This window comes from Saccostrea echinata, unplaced genomic scaffold, assembly GCF_033153115.1.
Source record: "Saccostrea echinata isolate AGI-Se365-2 ecotype Australia unplaced genomic scaffold, CSIRO_AGI_Sech_v1 ptg000064l, whole genome shotgun sequence".
NCBI lineage: Eukaryota > Metazoa > Mollusca > Bivalvia > Ostreida > Ostreidae > Saccostrea > Saccostrea echinata.
This window is the reverse complement of record NW_026889813.1, coordinates 6,700,318-6,718,573: the sequence shown is the minus strand read 5'-3', so window position 1 is coordinate 6,718,573 and position 18,256 is coordinate 6,700,318. Positions and strand designations below refer to the sequence as shown.

The 18,256-nt window shown below is 33.3% G+C and overlaps 1 protein-coding gene and 1 long non-coding RNA gene across 2 annotated transcripts in view; one reads left to right on the top strand and one right to left on the bottom strand.

The window, feature by feature from the left end:
• The window catches only part of LOC133175992 (uncharacterized), a 189,839-nt gene that overhangs the window by 102,534 nt on the left and 69,049 nt on the right, over positions 1–18,256 (top strand). The gene's annotated exons all lie outside the window — the stretch shown is intronic.
• The window catches only part of LOC133175991 (transient receptor potential cation channel subfamily M member-like 2), a 104,301-nt gene continuing 95,314 nt past the window's right edge, over positions 9,270–18,256 (bottom strand). Inside the window, exons 36-38 of the mRNA XM_061311169.1 lie at positions 12,679–12,822; positions 11,915–12,028; positions 9,270–11,051 (exon numbers count right to left, since the gene is read on the bottom strand). Of these exons, the coding sequence (XP_061167153.1) occupies positions 10,935–11,051; positions 11,915–12,028; positions 12,679–12,822 (375 nt within the window). The 3' untranslated portion in view covers positions 9,270–10,934. The remainder of the gene's footprint in view (positions 11,052–11,914; positions 12,029–12,678; positions 12,823–18,256) is intronic.

Below are 18,256 nucleotides of genomic sequence, written 5' to 3'. Positions count from 1 at the left end.
TATTTAACCTCATTATGGTTTATTTTTCACATCAATGATGAAAGTGATATTGAAAATACCTGTGAAGCAAATCACGGAAAATTAACAAGGTTTTGATTTTCCTTGGGAAATGTATTTGAAATACTCATATAAGTGCATAACAGACCGCTTTATAATTAATAAATTCATGAATAATAAGTAATCATTTTTTGATGACATATGATGAGCAAAAGGGGGGGGGGGGCTCTTCCAAAATTATGAAATTTGTGGCCCCAGGGTAAGGGTTTCTGGAGTTAGGGCGGGCCTCTAGTGATCATATAGTGAAAATGCATAAATTCTTTAAAAATCTTCTCTCCTCCTGTGTATTTAGAAGATAAAATAGGTGCCTGGTTATAATGAGCAAGGGTGTCTCTTTCAAAATTGTGAAATTTGTGGCCCCAGGGTCAGGGGTTCTGAAGTGAGGGCGGGGCTCTAATGATCATATAGTAAAAATGCATAAATTGTATAAAAATCTCCCCCCCCCCCCCCTTTATATTTAGAAGATAAACTAGGTACATTAATTGTTATGATGAGCAAGGGTGCCTCTTCCAAAATTATGAAACTTAAGGGGTTTTGGCATTAGGGTGGGGCTCTAATGATCATATAGTGAAAACGCATGATTTCTCTTACAATCGTCTTCTCTCCCCCTCTATAATTAGAACATAAACTAGGTGCCTGGTTATGATAAGCAGGGGAGTCTCTTCCAAAATTGTGAAATCTGTGGCCCCGGGGTCATTAGAAAATAGGGGAATATTATCATTTAATAAAACAGTAAGGTAAAAAAAAAAAAGAAAAGAACACAATACGAGTACACACAACGAGTCCCCTTTTTTAGAATTAATTTTACAATGGATTTCAATCGGGCATGGAATTCATACTTTAACAAAATATTAAAATGAAAGTAGTCTGTACTGGTATATTGAATGTATACCTGTGTTATTTCAGGTACCGCATAACTTCGGGAAGTTGGATTTCTTATATCATCTTTCACAAGGTCCGTTAAATGTAAAATATCCTCTCTTTGAAAACGGTACCGTGCTAGTATGTCACTGTCCGTCATTGATTCGAGCGGATTTGTTCTGTCTCGAAATATCCTCGGTGTAGGTAATTTTCTAGTTCTGTTTTGATTTTTTTCTTTCATTAATACAATTAATGCGGCGGCCATTTTTACCTCTAAGACTGTTACCATAGTAATCTTAGACTTACGACAGCCTCAGGGCACTCGTAAAGTTACGATAATTTTTTATCGTAAGATTATCGTAAGTATTTTTGTGAATAGCTCAAAGTCTCCAAAAAATTCTTACGACAATCTTACGTCTACGATTTATCGCAAGATTTTTTTGTGAATAGATGTCCTGGCCCCTAAAACTTATACGAGCTCACTTTTGATCTCAGTCTCACTTTTTCACTATATATAGATTTCTTTGGTAAAAGTGAAACTGATATCAAAAGTGAGCTCGTCTAAGATTTGTGGCCCTGGAGCCTGGGGATAGGATGGGGCTATAATGATCATCTAGTGAAAATATGTAAATTCTTTTAAAGTCTTCTTCTCTCCTCCTGTATATTAGAGGATAAACTAGCTGTATGATTATGATGAGCAAGGATGCCTCTTTCAAATTGTGAAATTTCTGGCCCCAGGGGCAGGGGTCTTGAGTTAGGGCGGGGCTCTAATGATCATACGGTGAAATTGCATAAATTATTTGAAAATTTCTGTTCCTGGGTATTAACCAAACAAACAAACTAAGTGCACAGTTATAATTAGCTACAGCGAATGTGCCTCTTCCAAAATTGAGAGAACAAAAGAGACCAATGTGCAATGTGGAATGCAAATGGTATTGTAGTAGTGCTGATGCACTTTTGCTTGTTTAGTCAGAATGGTGATAGTGACAAATGGGGGCAGTTACAGACAAGCAAACAGATCAACTTTAACACTTGTTACTGAGTAATAAACTTACTATTTTGTTGATCCCCGATCAACTGATTTTTCTTGCTTTTGGGCAACATTACTTCGATCATCTATTTAGTTTATTTTGTTTTATTTTATACTTCTGTGGATCCTTTACAATGTTGTATTAATACTCGGGTGACCGTTAAGACCCTTGGGCCTCTTGTTAAGTAAGCAGAATATAAAATGATCATTTTAATATCAAGACTAACTCAATTCAAGCAAACATTGGTTATATTACTATTCTAATATAGAGTGTTAGTTACAGAAATACGCGAATTTATTCACCAAAGAATATTCTCTGATGGCTGCGCAGCAGGTTTGAGTGCTACACAACATACATTCGTTCAATCAGTATATCATGTTCCTACTTTTACTTGTAAAAACTATCAATTACCGCGTGCGACCTCATTTAAATGAATCTGAAGTGAAGTAATTTAATCTAATTTAAATTTAGGTTATTCTTGACGTCAGTGTTTGTTGGTTCAAATGGTAAAAACTGAATGTACCTTTGTATAAGGTATGTTTTTTTTTTTAAACTGAGAATACTGGTTGTTCATTAGATATATTTATAAGACACAACTACGGAACTCCAAAACTGAATTGCTATATATTCTACTGCACACAGGAATATGTATGGTAAAGTATATCCGGTAGAGAGCTTAAGAATTTAATTTAAAAAGGTAAGATGCTTAATGAAATACTCGTAATATTGCATTTTAAGAGTGTGATGTGATGTAATATGCTGTTTGTAATAAAAATACAATTATATAAATCATTACATAAATGAAGTTCTTTTTGTTTTGGTAATCTACATGAAAAGGTGAAGATCTTGAAACACATGAGGTGGAAACATTAAGCATCCCCATATTTATCAATTCTTGTAACCAAGATATGGCTGAAATAGTGCGATTCAGCGCTAAGCAATAAAAAAATCAATCACTTACATTTCGATTTGGAAAATCAGAGCTTTCTGAGTCGCGCAGTCTCAAACCATGACTCAATTTTGTGGCTCTTAATTGATACAGTGTATGACATTGAATAAATCTAGATTAATACGAAGTATTTGCACTCTATGTGTGTAATTTTGTCCTATAGAACACCTACAATTACAAGAACTACCGGTATAACATATAATATGCTTACCGGGTAAATAAATAAGTTTTGAAGAGATATTTCTATCGGGTTTCTAATTGTATAAGTCTGGACCTTCTTTAATCTGCCACTATAGGTCAGGAGAGTAGCTATCATATGTTCACAAAAATGTTAACAAAAGTGTACAACAACAACAACAACAAAAAGACCCCCTACAACTTTGACTGAAGGAGGTATTAAAAAAAAAACAGAAATACAGCAGGGTAAGCACTTATTTATGGAAGCCCCCAGCTGAAATGGTTAGTTTGTTTATGTTCTGAAGTGTTCAGATTAATGTTCAATTAAAACGAAAAATGTGGTAAAAGACATTTGAAGATAGAATAAATAGAACCGAAGACTTACACATATAATCTACCGCAGCGGTCTTAATAAGATAATATACATGTTTGTTAATTTAATGTATGAAATCAATAACGTTAACTAGAAAAATAAGATATATTTTGTATATATTGCATCATATTACCTCCACTATAACAAATGCCCTTGAAAGATATAGTGGACCCCAGCGGGGTTTGGTAAAAAATAAATACAAAATTGAAGACAAAAAATACAAACTTTTAGCAAAAATCATAAGAATAACAACTCAAGGAATGTTTATATAAGTAATATAAACATGTAAAACTTTAACTATGTTTAACTGCATAGATTTTAATTTTTCATTCAAAGTTTCACAGTAATATCCTATAAAGGGAAAAAAGATGTATAAATTTATGAGGATTATTGCAAGAGGGTAGAATTTTGAACATCATAGAAAGTTGACAATTTCTTAATATTTTAGAAATTTGATATTTGCATCATTTAAAACGAAAATATGCCCAAAATTATATATCAATCCAGACATCCACTTTTTTGTTTGCATCATGTCCTTAAAAACAAAAACAAAATTTAAAAAAATCAAAATTTAAATTAGAATATATATTTGTAAGTTACTAAATGTACAGCAGCAAAATGAAAGCGTTGGTGAAGGCGAGAGAAGGGATAATTTACTTTTCAGCTAGCAGTTATTATTTATTGAATAACTGTCTTGATTTTTTGTTGTTTTTAACATGTATGTAATTATTAAACAGAGTAGGATTTCTCCCGGGAAAATTGAATCTGGAATGGGATTTCCGTACGGGAAATCCTACTCTAGAGCTTATTTTCTGGGGGAAAATCCTTCTCTAGAGCCAGTTTTCGGGGGGGGGGGGGGGGGGCTTTAGAGGAGAAAACCTACTCTATAAGACCGGTAAATGAATAATTTTAAAGAGATATTTCTATCGGGTCGCTTATTGTAAAACTTTGGACATTCCTTAACCTGCCATAATGTCAGGAGCGTAGCTACCTTATGTTCACGAAAATATTTACAAATGTGTACAACCCGAAAAAAAAAAAAAGGACAACCTAGAATTTTAATTGCAGGAGGTATTAAAACAACTGAAGAGAGAACAAATAGAACCGAAGACTATTGGTACAAATATAATCTACCGCAGAGCTCTTAATAAGATAATAATATTCATGTTTGTAAATGTATGAAATCGATAACTAGAAAAATAAGATATATTTTGTATACATGTATATTGCAACATATTACCTCCACTATAACAAATATCCCTTAAAAGATATTGTAGACCCCAGCGGAGTAAGGTAAAAAATAAATACAAAATTGATGACAAATGATACAAACATTTTGCAAAATCATGAAAATAACAACTTAAGGCATGCTTAAACAAGTAAAATGAATAACTTTAACCGCAAAATTGTCTGTTTCCAGTTTTTTACTTCACAAACCTTAAGTTTCGATTTAAAAAAAAAAACCCAAACATGCCAGGTGTTGCTCAAGGTCTGTTGTTTAATTTGTATTTTACTTTTATTCAATATACTCAAACATTTCTTAATTTGTATAAAAAGTGTTAAATACTTACCAGGTGGTTCATTTTTATTTATTAGAGAGTAACAAATTTATTGTCCTCTAAAATTAACTCTCCTTGTAGTAGTTAACATTTAATGTAGTACAAAACACCTATGAAATCTGCTTTAATTTATTTATTATAAGTATACTAGAAAAAAAAATAATATGTCATTAATCAATGATCTTTGTAAGAAAATTTTTAAAAAAACTGTGACTTTTTTTTTTGCCATATTATATATACAAGAAGTCTGTGTCGAGACTGTAGCTCTACTGGTTTGTACTTACAACAAATGAAGAGAAAAGTAGCACTTGGAGTTGAAACTTTGCAACATCAATAAATCAGTAATAAGCCTTATTTTACTTTCTTTCTGTGGCAAGATGAATTGCAATCAGACTTAAACTGTAGAAGGAATAGCCTTTTAAAAGAATTTTAGAGAAATTTCGATTTTAGTTATCATGGCAACATCATTCATCAAAATCAAAAAACAGTAAAGAAATTATGTATTTCAGTGTAGTCTACTTGCTCTCCATGTTATATTAAAATCAAACCAAACTGCAGGCAAAGTAATGTTTTGAAAGTATATCAAAGAAATTTCAATTTTTTTGTAACCATGGCAACACTTCACCAAAATCAAAAAATGGATATATAGAATTATGTATCTCAGTGTAATCTACTTGTGTGCCAAGTTACTTGCATGCCACGTTACACTGAAATCAGACCAAAACTGTAGGAAGAGTAGCATTTTGAATGTATTTCACAGAAATTTCTATGTTTAAAAACCATGGCAACACCATTCACCGAAACCAAAAATCAATACCCAGAATTATGTATCCTAGTGTAGTCTACTTGTGTGCCAAGTTATATCGAAATCAGACCAAAACTGTAGGAGGAGTAGCATTTTGAATGTATTTCACAGAAATTTCTATAATTTTTAGTAACCATGGCAACAAAGTTCATTGAAATCAAAAACCAATATAGAGAATTATGTATCTAAGTGTAGTCTACTTGTGTGCCAAGTTATATTGAAATCAAACCAAAACTGTAGGAGGAGTAGCATTTTGAATGTATATTTCACAGAAATTTCTATTTTTAAAAACCATGGCGACACCATTCACTGAAATCAAAAACCAATAAACAGAATTATGTAACTTAGTGTAGTCTACTTGTGTGCCAAGTTATATTGAAATCAAACTAAAACTGTAGGAGGAGTAGCATTTTGAATGTATTTCACAGAAATTTCTATTTTTAGTAACCATGGCAACACCGTTCTTCGAAATCAAAAACCGATAAACAGAATTATGTATCTTAGTGTAGTCTATTTGTGTGCCAAAGTTGTATTGAAATCAGACCAAAACTGTAGGAGAAGTAGCATTTTGAAAAATTGTTTACAGACAGACAGACGGATGAACAGACACCTTACTATCACATAAGCTCTTCTGTCTCTGACCAGTAGAGCTAAAAATTAGAGAATCCTATATAATATTAGTTATCTGACAACCTACATTTTAGAAGGTATACCATCTACACGCGGTATACGACAGTCTGTTAATAAATGCAAAGTAACTTTTGATCCATTTAATTATAGTTAGACATATTTATAAGGAGCCTCCAATCTTTATACACAATTAAGGTCAAGGTCATATTTAGAGGTCAAATATTGTGACGTCATCTACTGATTCTTTTTTTGTAATGAATATTTCTTTGAATTTGCAAAAATATCTTAAAATGTCGGTTTTCCTCATTTTGACACATTTCAATCTAGGTTCCATTTCAATCAATCTGTTATACATGTGAATTTGGGCTTTGTATGGTTGATTTTTTCATCACATTTTACTTCAATATATACCGGTATCAATATAATTTATTGAAATTTAGTGACAGAAAGGTAGTATTTATATAAAGCATCACACAAATTTGCTATATTAATCGGTATTTTTTAAAAAAATGCATATTTTAAAGTACAGTGTCTGTCACAATCTTCTTACAGAGGTCTAGTAGGGCATATTACAAACTAAGAGGCAAAAAACGTGCGGTTGAATTTCCTTCAAATTAAATATAAAGAGAGATTTTGTATCCTAGAACAAAATTTCAAAAAGTTGAATTTGTGGAAAAATTTGACTTACTGTGTACTACCTTAAAAAAGAATACAAACTTCCCTTGTAATGGTCTTTGTTGGATTCTTGCATTCTAGTTAGTTTTAACCTATGAATTCAAAATACAAAGTTGTTATATGTTGTCTACTTTAATGATTTCCTCTTTGAGGCACAAGTTTTAAAGCACATCGAGGCAAATTACGGATCTCATCCCATAAATTTGATGAGAATAGTCTAGTGAGCCTTCAGCTCTTGTGAGTTCATGACATGAACAGTAAATCTAGATCTGGAGTAAGATTTCATAATGAATATCTGTCAAAATATTATGTACCTTAGACCAAGCAAATATCCTTAAAATTCCTAATAAAGAATTCTCAAATACTTGCACTTGGATAACTATTCTGCATAAGGACTTGGGCATTCTAAATCAATTAAAATACAGATAATCAGTCATAATATGGAAAAAAATTTAAAAAGGACACATGATTCACATGCTGATGCTAAAAATAACTGAATAAAATGACGGACTTGAATTTTAAACTACCTGATGATGCTTCCATATCAATATAACAAATGGCTTTGCTGTTCTTGAGCAGCAGATTTTTTCCCATATATTCATTTGTAAAAAAAGTTGATCCCCCATTGAGCCCCATCCTACCCCCATGGGTCCTCATTTGAACAAATTTGATTCTACACTATCTGAGGATGCCTCCATATCAGTACGACTAATTGTGGCTTTACTGTTCTTGAGAAAAAGATTTTTTCCTTTGTTATTCCTATGTAAAACTTTGATCCCCCATTATGGCCACACCCTAACCCCAGGGGTCATGATTTGAACAAACTGGAATCTAAACTACTTGAGGATGCTTCCATTAAAATATGACCAATCATGACTGTTGTTCTTGAGAAGAAGAGATTTAAAGAATTTTCCTGTGTATTCCTATGCTAAACTTTGATCACCAGTTCTGGCCCCACCCTATCCCTGGGGTCATGATTTGAACAAACTTGAATCTTTACTATCTGAGGATGATTCCATATAAATATGACCAATCATGGCTTTGCTGTTCTTCAGCAGGAGATTTTTAAAGATATTTTCTTATATATTTCTATGTAAAACTTTGATCCAACATTGTGGCCCCACCCTACCCCAGGGGCACATGATTTTAATAAATTTGAATCTACACTACCTGAGGATGCTTCAATATAAGTTTCATCTTTCCTGGCCCAGTGGTTCTTTACAAGATTTTTAAATGATGCCATTATTTTTTCACTAATTCATAATTATCTTCCCTCAAAAGAAGGCGTGGCCCTTCATTTGAACAAACTTGAATCCCCTTCACCCAAGGATACTTTTTGGCAAGTTTGGTTGAAATACGTTCCATTTCCACTATGGAAGAGTTATACTTCTTAGTGCGCTCTTTTGTGAAAAAGTCGGAAAATGTACAAATCTCGCGGGATTTTTGGGACAAATGTATCATAAACATGTAAACAATATGTTGAATGTCGATGAACAAATCCTAACAAAATGCAAATAAATATTTTATTGTTGTGGACTTTACGTACATCAAGAGTAGGAATGACAACGATATCAATTTATATCTTTTGTTGATCGTATGTATCTATTCATCATATGGTACATCTAATACAATACACATGCCTCGGAAATATCGTATTGTTTATTAATGGATGATAAATTTAGGGTTCTCGCTCTCTTACATATGTCTTTTAGTTCTTCTATTCCTTAATTGGAATGACAAATACATTTAACACTTAAAATTGGATTGAGATTGGCATGTTTTGTACTATCCGCAACGCCATGCTGTCCCAGTCAGACGACCAAACGCGCCTCTAATTTTGAAGAGTTCACTAATGGAAATCAAACGTATCGGCGCAGTGGTTCTTGAGAAGAAGTCGAATATGTGAAAAAGTTTACAGACAGACGGACAGCTAGACAGATGGACACCAGACAAAATGTGACCAGAAAAGCTCACTTGAGCCTTCTGCTCAGGTGAGCAAAAAACCTCAGGTAACAGCAATTTTCTTTTTAAATTTTCTTAAAATCATGAGCAAACAATGCTATCCAATGAGCTATGATCATCAAGAGCATTTAATGTGTAAAATGTCTTGTTTTATTTAACATAAATATAATGGTAACAAACAGTTTTTTCAAATTTTTTTTATTTCCACATGTTAGAAAGATTCTTAAAATAGTTCAGACAATGTACTCCATCATGGACGGATAATAGCAACAAAAAATGATTAAAAACAACCAATTAAAGTTCTTTAATGAGCATCTTCTATCCATTCTATTTTTTAAACAGCTGTTTCATAACTTGATAAAATACTTTGCAATAACATGTTTATTCACCTTAATTCTCTCAATAAATAACACACTATCAATACAGACCTTCACCAGTTAGCAAAAAATCTTTTCAAAAAGCTTAAAACAATAAATTATATCACAGCCTATGTGTAAAAAATAAAAATGTAAAAACAATATACATGTATATTGTAGTTCTTAAATAATTTTAATAGTGGCTCACAGAAAGACATTTTTATTCCTTAATTTAAAAAAAAAAAACTTCAGTAGAGAAAATTAACTTACCCACTGTTAAAATATTCATCTCAATGTGAACAAAAATGGTTAATAAAAAAATAAATATACAAGCCAAAAGAGGCTTATGAAACTCCCTATTGATATGTGAAATATATATCTGCATATATTAAGATCCAATGAATCAATGCACTTTGGGCTAATACTACAGTACTCTTCTTAACATTACAGAAAGATCCTGACAAATGTCATTTGTTCAACTAGACATACATGTACTCATGAAATTCAAAGGATAATACTAATTATTTAAACAAATGCTGAGAGTCCCAGCAGGTCTGACAATAAAAATGCTGAGCACAAATATTGTGCTTGAAAAAGAGTTGAAATTGGACCTCAATGCACAAAATCTCAATTAAAGCCTGTTAGGTTATCATTCTGAAAATTAGCAATAAAATATGCTGAGAATCAAGACAAAACTTTGATTTGGACCTTGCAATGGAAACAAACAAACTTTGATTTAGACCTTGTTTGAAGAAATTGAGTTGAAATACTAGCTGGTATACTTCTGTGAACTTCAACTCTTGTCATGGATCACAAATGTTTCTTAACAAAGAAGAATTCTATATACATGTACACTTAATGAAATATTGATTTAATGTACATACTCATAGTTAAATGTGCAAATAACTCACATTACTGTACATGTCAATATTCATGCAAAAAATATTAAGTCAATTTATGCAGTCATTTTGAAATGGTTTTCTTTGACTAATAATCTCAAGAAAGACTCATTTTCAATAAAATGCAACCCTCTGAATTCCTTATACACACAATTTACTGTAAATGCCTTGAATTTTCTACAACTATGGACTAGTTTAGTCAAAAGTCTATGATTTATGTAAATATTACAATGATAATTATGGCATTTATGATATATCCAGGCACTTTAGATAGGTTCATAATCACAAATATTGATATAATTTTCTGAATGCAATATGGACTGCAGCAACTAAACTTTCCTTTTGAGCCAACAATGAGCTAAGAGCATTAAGCTTTTATTACATACATTCCATCAGTAAAATAGTCAATAATTTAGTTAATAATTGTGATAATTGAGGCATGACTTGTTTAGGTGCTAAAAGTGACAATGAGTGATAAGACTCTTTTGAAATGTTTATGCTTTCTTTCATGAGCATTAAGGCAAGTTCTCAAATTTCACTAGACAATAAGTAGTATTTGATTTTTCCCACTGGATAAATACCATATCCTTTTGCATCCTCTCAGTAGTAAGCATTTAACTTGTCAGCCACAAGCTTTACATAAAATAGATGAGAGGAGTGAAGGATTAGACTAGACGACACCTCTAACCATGTAGCAGCTTCCACTGTCTCTCCAGCCTAGAAATAAAGAAAAAATCAAATTATAACTGCACACAAAGGTTATCTTGTACATATTGTGAATAGGCTATATATTGGTGGTAAGAAGACCCATCAGATGTATACTAGTGTGAAAATTAAATATGAAGAAAAGAAATAACAAATGTGAATTTCAAGTTACCTGAAAATAAATTTTTCTTTGAAAGTTTTTTAAAAAAAAATTCTTAGAGAGTTTAAAAAAAAAAAACAGAATTGCAGCTCTCCAAAAAAAAAAAAAGGAATTATTTACAGAACAGAGAACTATACCCATAGAAAGAAACTGTACTACACACAATAAGTTGTGCTTGGTTCTGGATTTGTTTCTCCAAATTCTTACCTCAATTGCACAAAAGCTGGATTTCTAAAAAAATTTCCTAGACCTCTCTATCAACTACCCTTGTAGTTGACATCTTTAGGAAGGGCATTGGGCTGAATTATCTTGCTACCCAAAATGGCAGTATAAACAGGCAAACCCTTGGATGGCCTCATTTTAAGGCCCAGGAGGGCTATTAACATGGTTATAGGAATTTTTTGATGTGGAAATAGTGAAAGAATATGAACACACAGTTACTGATATTTTGAGATTGCAGTTTAAAAATATGGAGAAATAAATCGAAAAATAGCTCACTTTTTTGTGCGCAATAAATTTATACTTTTTTTTTCATGGGTGGCACTGTAGCTCTCTGGTCATCCATTCCAATTTTTTCAGACCAGCGAGCTACAGATCTGCAGCTAAGAAATCATGCAGTTAAAAACAGTAATTTCATAGGGAAAAAAAAAACAAAACTGATTAAGTTGATCAGTATGTCTTTAACAATTCTTGTATGAATAAAAACAATGCTTACTCGTAAAAGGAATGGATGAAGAATTTTGCCTGTGTTGTCATGATAGCTAAACACAAGAGTTTCCAACCAAGCGTTATCAGTATTCCTGGGATCATCACAAATTCCTTTGTATATCTAGTCAAAGTAAAGTTTTATTGAGCTGATTCATAATCATTTTAAAAAACAAAATTGCTATGCCATTTTTATTCTTATTATTTTTAATCCTTATTTTTCTTTCATAGGGTTAATTAAGTATTCTAATTAATAATTAGATTATGATAAGACATATTCATTATTTTCAACTGGATGGAAATCTAATCCAAAATTGTCAGAGGAGGCATATGATATGTACATGTATATACTAAGCCAAAATAAAATGGAATCTGAATACAATACAAAAATTTCAGTAGTGGCAATGTATCTGACAATCTCGTGTTCTCCTGAACACCAGTTTTTGTAGCCCCACACTCCCCAATAAGAATAATAAAAGGAGGCATAGGATAGGTCATATAAATTACTGTAAACCAACTATTATTCACGTCTTCTTTTATTCGCGATTCGTCAGTTTAAAATCAATCCGCGACGATTAATTTCTGCGACTCAGGAAACATTCTCTACAAATACAAAGCAAAATAAATGGTTCGAGGCGATTAATATGTGCGAATAAATGTAGGTCGCAAAACTCACGAATATTTCTCGCATGCGAATAAAAGTTGGTTTACTGTAAATGATCACAATAACCCAATAATTCTGCTTTTTAAGAAATACATCACTAATCCTGTTACCTCTTCTCCATGATCCAGCATGTACTGAAGGTCTTTGTTGATTTTATCTTTCATGGTCTGGTCATTGACCAATGTTCCCAGTGCTTCCTCTGTAAACTCTGCCTTCAGGCACTGAGACACCTTCTGTCCTGGTTCACACATACCCTGTAACACAGCATTGATACATGTATGTGATACCTAACCAGCAGGAACATGTCAAAGTCGAAAATCTTTATCAGTTTTCTGTAAAATTTACAATGTTCTAATGCTTCTGGAAGCCAAAATTTGAGTGGTATTTGTCAACTCTGTAAGGATACAGCTTTTTAAAGCAATATTGAAGAGATAAAAAAAAAACAATACATAATCAAAGATTACAAAGCTCACCTTGACAGATGCTATCTATAAAGCAATGTCTCTCATTAATTAAATGCTCTGGTAGTGCATTTAGATGCAATAACCATGCAAGTCTGGTATGGTTAAGATTTATAGTTTCTTGGGAATGTTAAAAAAATTGAACTGTTTCAATATCTTGAAAACAAACGTGAGATCATCCAGACAAGTCAGATGCAGTATATAAGGCATATTTGGTGGTGTTTATCCCTAGATGTATCATCCATGCAACTCTGGTCAATCTACAGCTTGACTGTTATTTGGGAATAGACCTGCTTCAAAAAAAGTATCACAGATCCAGCATCTGAAGCAAGTCTGTTAGTGTGCATTCCTAGATGCATCATCCATCCAAGGTTGGTCCAGGTAAGATTACATTTACTTGGGAATGGACCTGATCCAAAAATGCAGATCATATCCAGCATACAAAGCAAGTCCCTAGTTGTATCATCCATGCAACTTTGGACTAGGTAGGAATTAAGTTACTTGGGAATGGACCTGTTCAAAATGTAGGCCAGATCCAGCATCTGAAGCCAGTCTGGTAGTGTGTATCCCTAGATGCATGCTCCATGCAAATTTGGTCATCATAGAGTTTATAGTTACGGTACCTAAGAAAGGACCTGCTACAAGAAGTTGAAACATGTCACTCAACCAGATAATATAAGTCATATCCAGCATCTGAAGCATGTCTGGTAATGTGAATTCCTAGATGCATCAACTAGGCAAGATTGGTAATGGTAGGGCTTTGAATTGCTTGGAATGGACCTGCTCCAAAACATTAAACCTATTTAGACATCCAGAAAATGTAGGCCAGATCCAGCATCCAAAGCAAGTCTGGTAAATGTGCATCACTAGATGCATTATTCATACAGATTTGGTCCAGGTAGGGCTTATAGTTACTGGACTTGTCAAAAAAACTTTAACCTGGTCACTCTTCTGGACAAGAGGCCCAAGGGCCTTAACGGTCACCTGAGTATAATACAACAATTTAGAAGATCCATAGAGTATAAAATAAACTGATAGATGAAGCTTTGTTGCCCAAAAGCAAGAGAAATAGCAACGAAATAATTAGTCTAGTATTCTGTAACAACTCATAAAGTAAGTTCTAATCTGTCCTCCATTTATCATTATTACCATGCAGACTATTAACAAAAAAGTGGTACATCAGTTCTATTATTTACCCCATATTATCACCTCTCACATTGACCTCTCTTGGTCTTTGAAGAACACTTAATAAGGGAAGTTATATTTTCTCACTTTTATTTATCTATTATTTACAGGTCTACCTGACCATTAAAACTCTGAAAGTACTTTTTGTATTATACAACAAAAACTCTTGCATAATTTTCTTATTCTATTAACCTTTCAAGAACATTATTTACAGTGATTTGTTATCAAAGGTAATAACAAAGGGGAATTCTCTCAGTAGAATACAAATTAAAAGAGTCTGGATAGAACCAGAACACTTGACCAAATGGTCCAGGTGTTCAAAAATCTAGTAAAAATACCCTTGCGTATTAAAACTTTTAGTCTGCCTCCCATATGCCCAGAAGCAGAAAGATTTTCAAAGAAATAATGCATTTTCACTACAGATTCAACACAGCCCTACCCTAACACCAGAACCCATGACCCAGTGTCATGAAATTCACAAAATTGAAAGAGGTACCCCCATCATCATAATTATGCATTTCAAAGAACTAACACATTTTCACTACATTATCAATAGACCCCTCCCCCTCCCACGAGTAACACTAGATCTCCTGACCCTGGGACCACAAGTTTTAAAAATTTTGTAAGAAGCACCCTTGCTCATCATAACTATGCACTTTGCCAGTGTTCGAAATTCAGAATTATTTTCTATGGGTCCAAAGGACCCACAGATAAAGGGACTACACGAGTCCTTTCAGGGCAGCGCAGGCCAAAAAATAATACCATTAAATATTTTGGGAAAATAAACTTTTACGTATCGATGATCTTGGTAAGTTTATTGCTTCATATGAATTATGTCAATTTAATAAAGGGTATCTACAATTCGCAAGTATTAACAATTTGAAACGGTAAGATATTAATCATCACACTGTCTTACTTGGTCATATATAACATTTAATGAGTTTGACATGTGTTTATTTAAGGAATGACTTTAATAGCTACCCAAGTTATACTGGTATAACCTGGGTTGGGGCAGTTTACGCTTTATAAACCGCGAAGCGGTTTTATAAAAAAGCGTAAACTGTTCCAACCCAGGTTATACCAGTATAACTTGGGTAGCTATTAAAGTTATTCCTTATAATTTAATTTCCCATCATTAAGTGTAAAAAAATAAAACAATTTCTCCTTCAAAAATGCCCTTAAATTGTACGTATTTTAAATGTAACGTCAAGCGGATTGATACGTTTTTAACGTAAGTCATTTTGACGTAGGCAACCCAGGTTATACGCTATTTTCTATTTTTTTTATCCAATCAAATGACGCTTTACATCCAAAATTAAATTATATTACAATATACATACTTTTCCTCAGAAATATAATTTCTGTTTTAAAATCCGCGGATAAAAAATTACGCAGGTTTCATAGATTACCACAATATGTTGATAAAATGTAACCGCATACATATAACGTAACTTTATTCCATACAGAAAAGAAATCAAATCTTCAGTATTTGTTTAAAATACACATGAAAGAAGAAATTATACTATCTTGATAAAAATAACAAGTTTTGCCCATCATAAGTCCAATTTGATTTAAAGACGCTCATTAGACGCTCATTGGTTAAAATGTTTAATATATCCAATTAAACATGTTAAAATGCAGGAAAGATATAAAAGTTAATGTAAATACATACACCAATATACCTAAACTTTAATTGCAACTTCTTACGCCTTTCCAACAAGCGGTAAAGAAAAACAACGGTCTGAGAAGATGTGATTGACGTTAACTTATTTCCCGGCAAATCATCATCGGCCCAAAATTATTTCAAGGACCCATTTAGTCATACTATTCGTGAGTCCTTTCGTTTGTACGTCGGCGCAGGACCGACGGGCCGACGCTAATTTCGAACACTGCACTTTGCACTTTGTTTTTGCTCAGTACTAAGGAGCAGACAGGATTATTTAATAAAATTAGTGCATTTTCAATATATTATCAATAGAGCCCCACCCTTACACCAGAACATCTGACCAAGGAGTCACGAAAATCACAATTCTGGAAGAAGCACTCTTGCTCATCATAGCTATACACTTAGTTTCTTTGTTTTTAAACATGGAAAAGAAAAAAAAATATAATTTCAAAGAAATTATGCTTTTTCACTATATAATCAATTATAGCCCCCCCCCCCCCCCTTTTCACCATAACCCCTGACCCAGGGACCATGAAATTCAAAATTTAGGAAGAGGCATCCTTGCTTATCATAACAATGCATTTAGTTTGTTTAAATAATACCTTGGAGCAGAGAAGAAAATTTTCAAAGAAATAATGCACTTTCTAGCACCAGAACCCCTAATGCTGAGGCCATGAAATTCACAATTTTGGTAGAGGATTCAATGCTTATTACACATTCATGCCAACAGTTTGACTGCTTGATGTCCAGGAGTAAAGAAGATGATTTTTGAAGATTGCATTAATTTTGGTAGTTTTAGCCCCACCTCTCAGGCCCCAGGGGGGCAGGGACCATGAAATATATAATTTTTGTTCCCTTTCTTCAAAAGATGCTATATGCCAAAACTGGATGAAATTGGTTCAGCCGTTTTAGGGAAGAAGTTGAAAATGTTCAAATGTTAACACATGATGCATGTTGCATGATGGACGACTGATGACCCACGACGACGGATGAAAACAGATAGCAATAGATCACCTGAGTGACTCAGGTGACCTAAAAATGTAGGTTAGATCCAGCATCCAGCGCATGTCTACTACTATGCATTCCTAGATGCATCATCAATGCAAGTTTGGTCACTAAAGGACTTATAGTTACTTAGAAATGGACTTGCCCCAAAATTTAAACCTGATCACTCATCTGGAAAATGTAGGTTAGATCCAGCAGCTGAAGCAAATCTGGTAGTGCGCATCCCTAGATGCATCATCCATTCAAGTTTGGTCCAGACAGGGCTTACGGTTACTTTTTAATGGACTTGCCCATAAAACTAACAGGAACACCAACACCGATGCTGGGGGAATAGCAAAAGCTAATCCTGACTTCATTAAGGTGAACTAAACAAGTGGACCAAGGGCCTTAATGATCACCTGAGTAAAATACAACACTGTAAAGGATCCATAGAAGTATAGAGCAAAATCAACTGAGAGATGAAGCTATGTTGCCCAAGAATAAAAAAAAATCTGGTAGGAATATTGTACTGTGCAAGACCCAAGTGATCTCCTTGGGATTGTACTTGGTTTTCCCAAGTCTTACAGGGACGATAATGAATGAAAAATATACAAAAACAATGGACACTTTCCTAGTATATCTGGTATTCAATATACACAGATATGTTTTTGTCACTTGCCTAGTGCTACATTTAAGTACATAAAGAGAGAATTGGCTATACAGTGTGACTATTTGCCACTTTTCACTAACTGCAACATGTCCCCTAGTCACCTTGACTCTCTTGTGATCACTTGTTCACTTTGAGTATAAAACAACTTTATGCTGTCTCTTGTCAATTAAACTACTGATCTCCATTATTTTACCTGACAATAACTCATCTATTATCAAACAAAACATCACAGTATACACATTCTGTACACAACTGGCCCTTTTGCTTCATAAATAATCTTTATGTCAATCGTGTATATTGCTTTCAAGGCTTATTTAAATCATTTATTTTTATTTTGTTTATATATATATACAGCATTCTTTCTTGTATTCTCATGCAATCAAATAACCTGTTAATTAAATTACATAAACAAGGATTTCTTGATTAACACAATTTAGCAAGGGTAGTAACTCTCATTTGCTTCACTTATTACAATTTTGTACTCTGTTTGCCTCCTATATACCCAGGAACAGAAAAGGCACATTTACTTATAATTATTGTATTTATACATTTATATTATTGCATTTAGATGGTTTGCTTAATACCCAGGAGCAGAGGAGGAGATTTTCAAAGCATTAATGCATTTTTGCTATATAATCATTAGAGCCCCATCCTAGCACCAGAACCCTTACCCAGGGGCCATGAATTTCACAGTTTTGGAAGAGGTACCCTTGCTCATCATG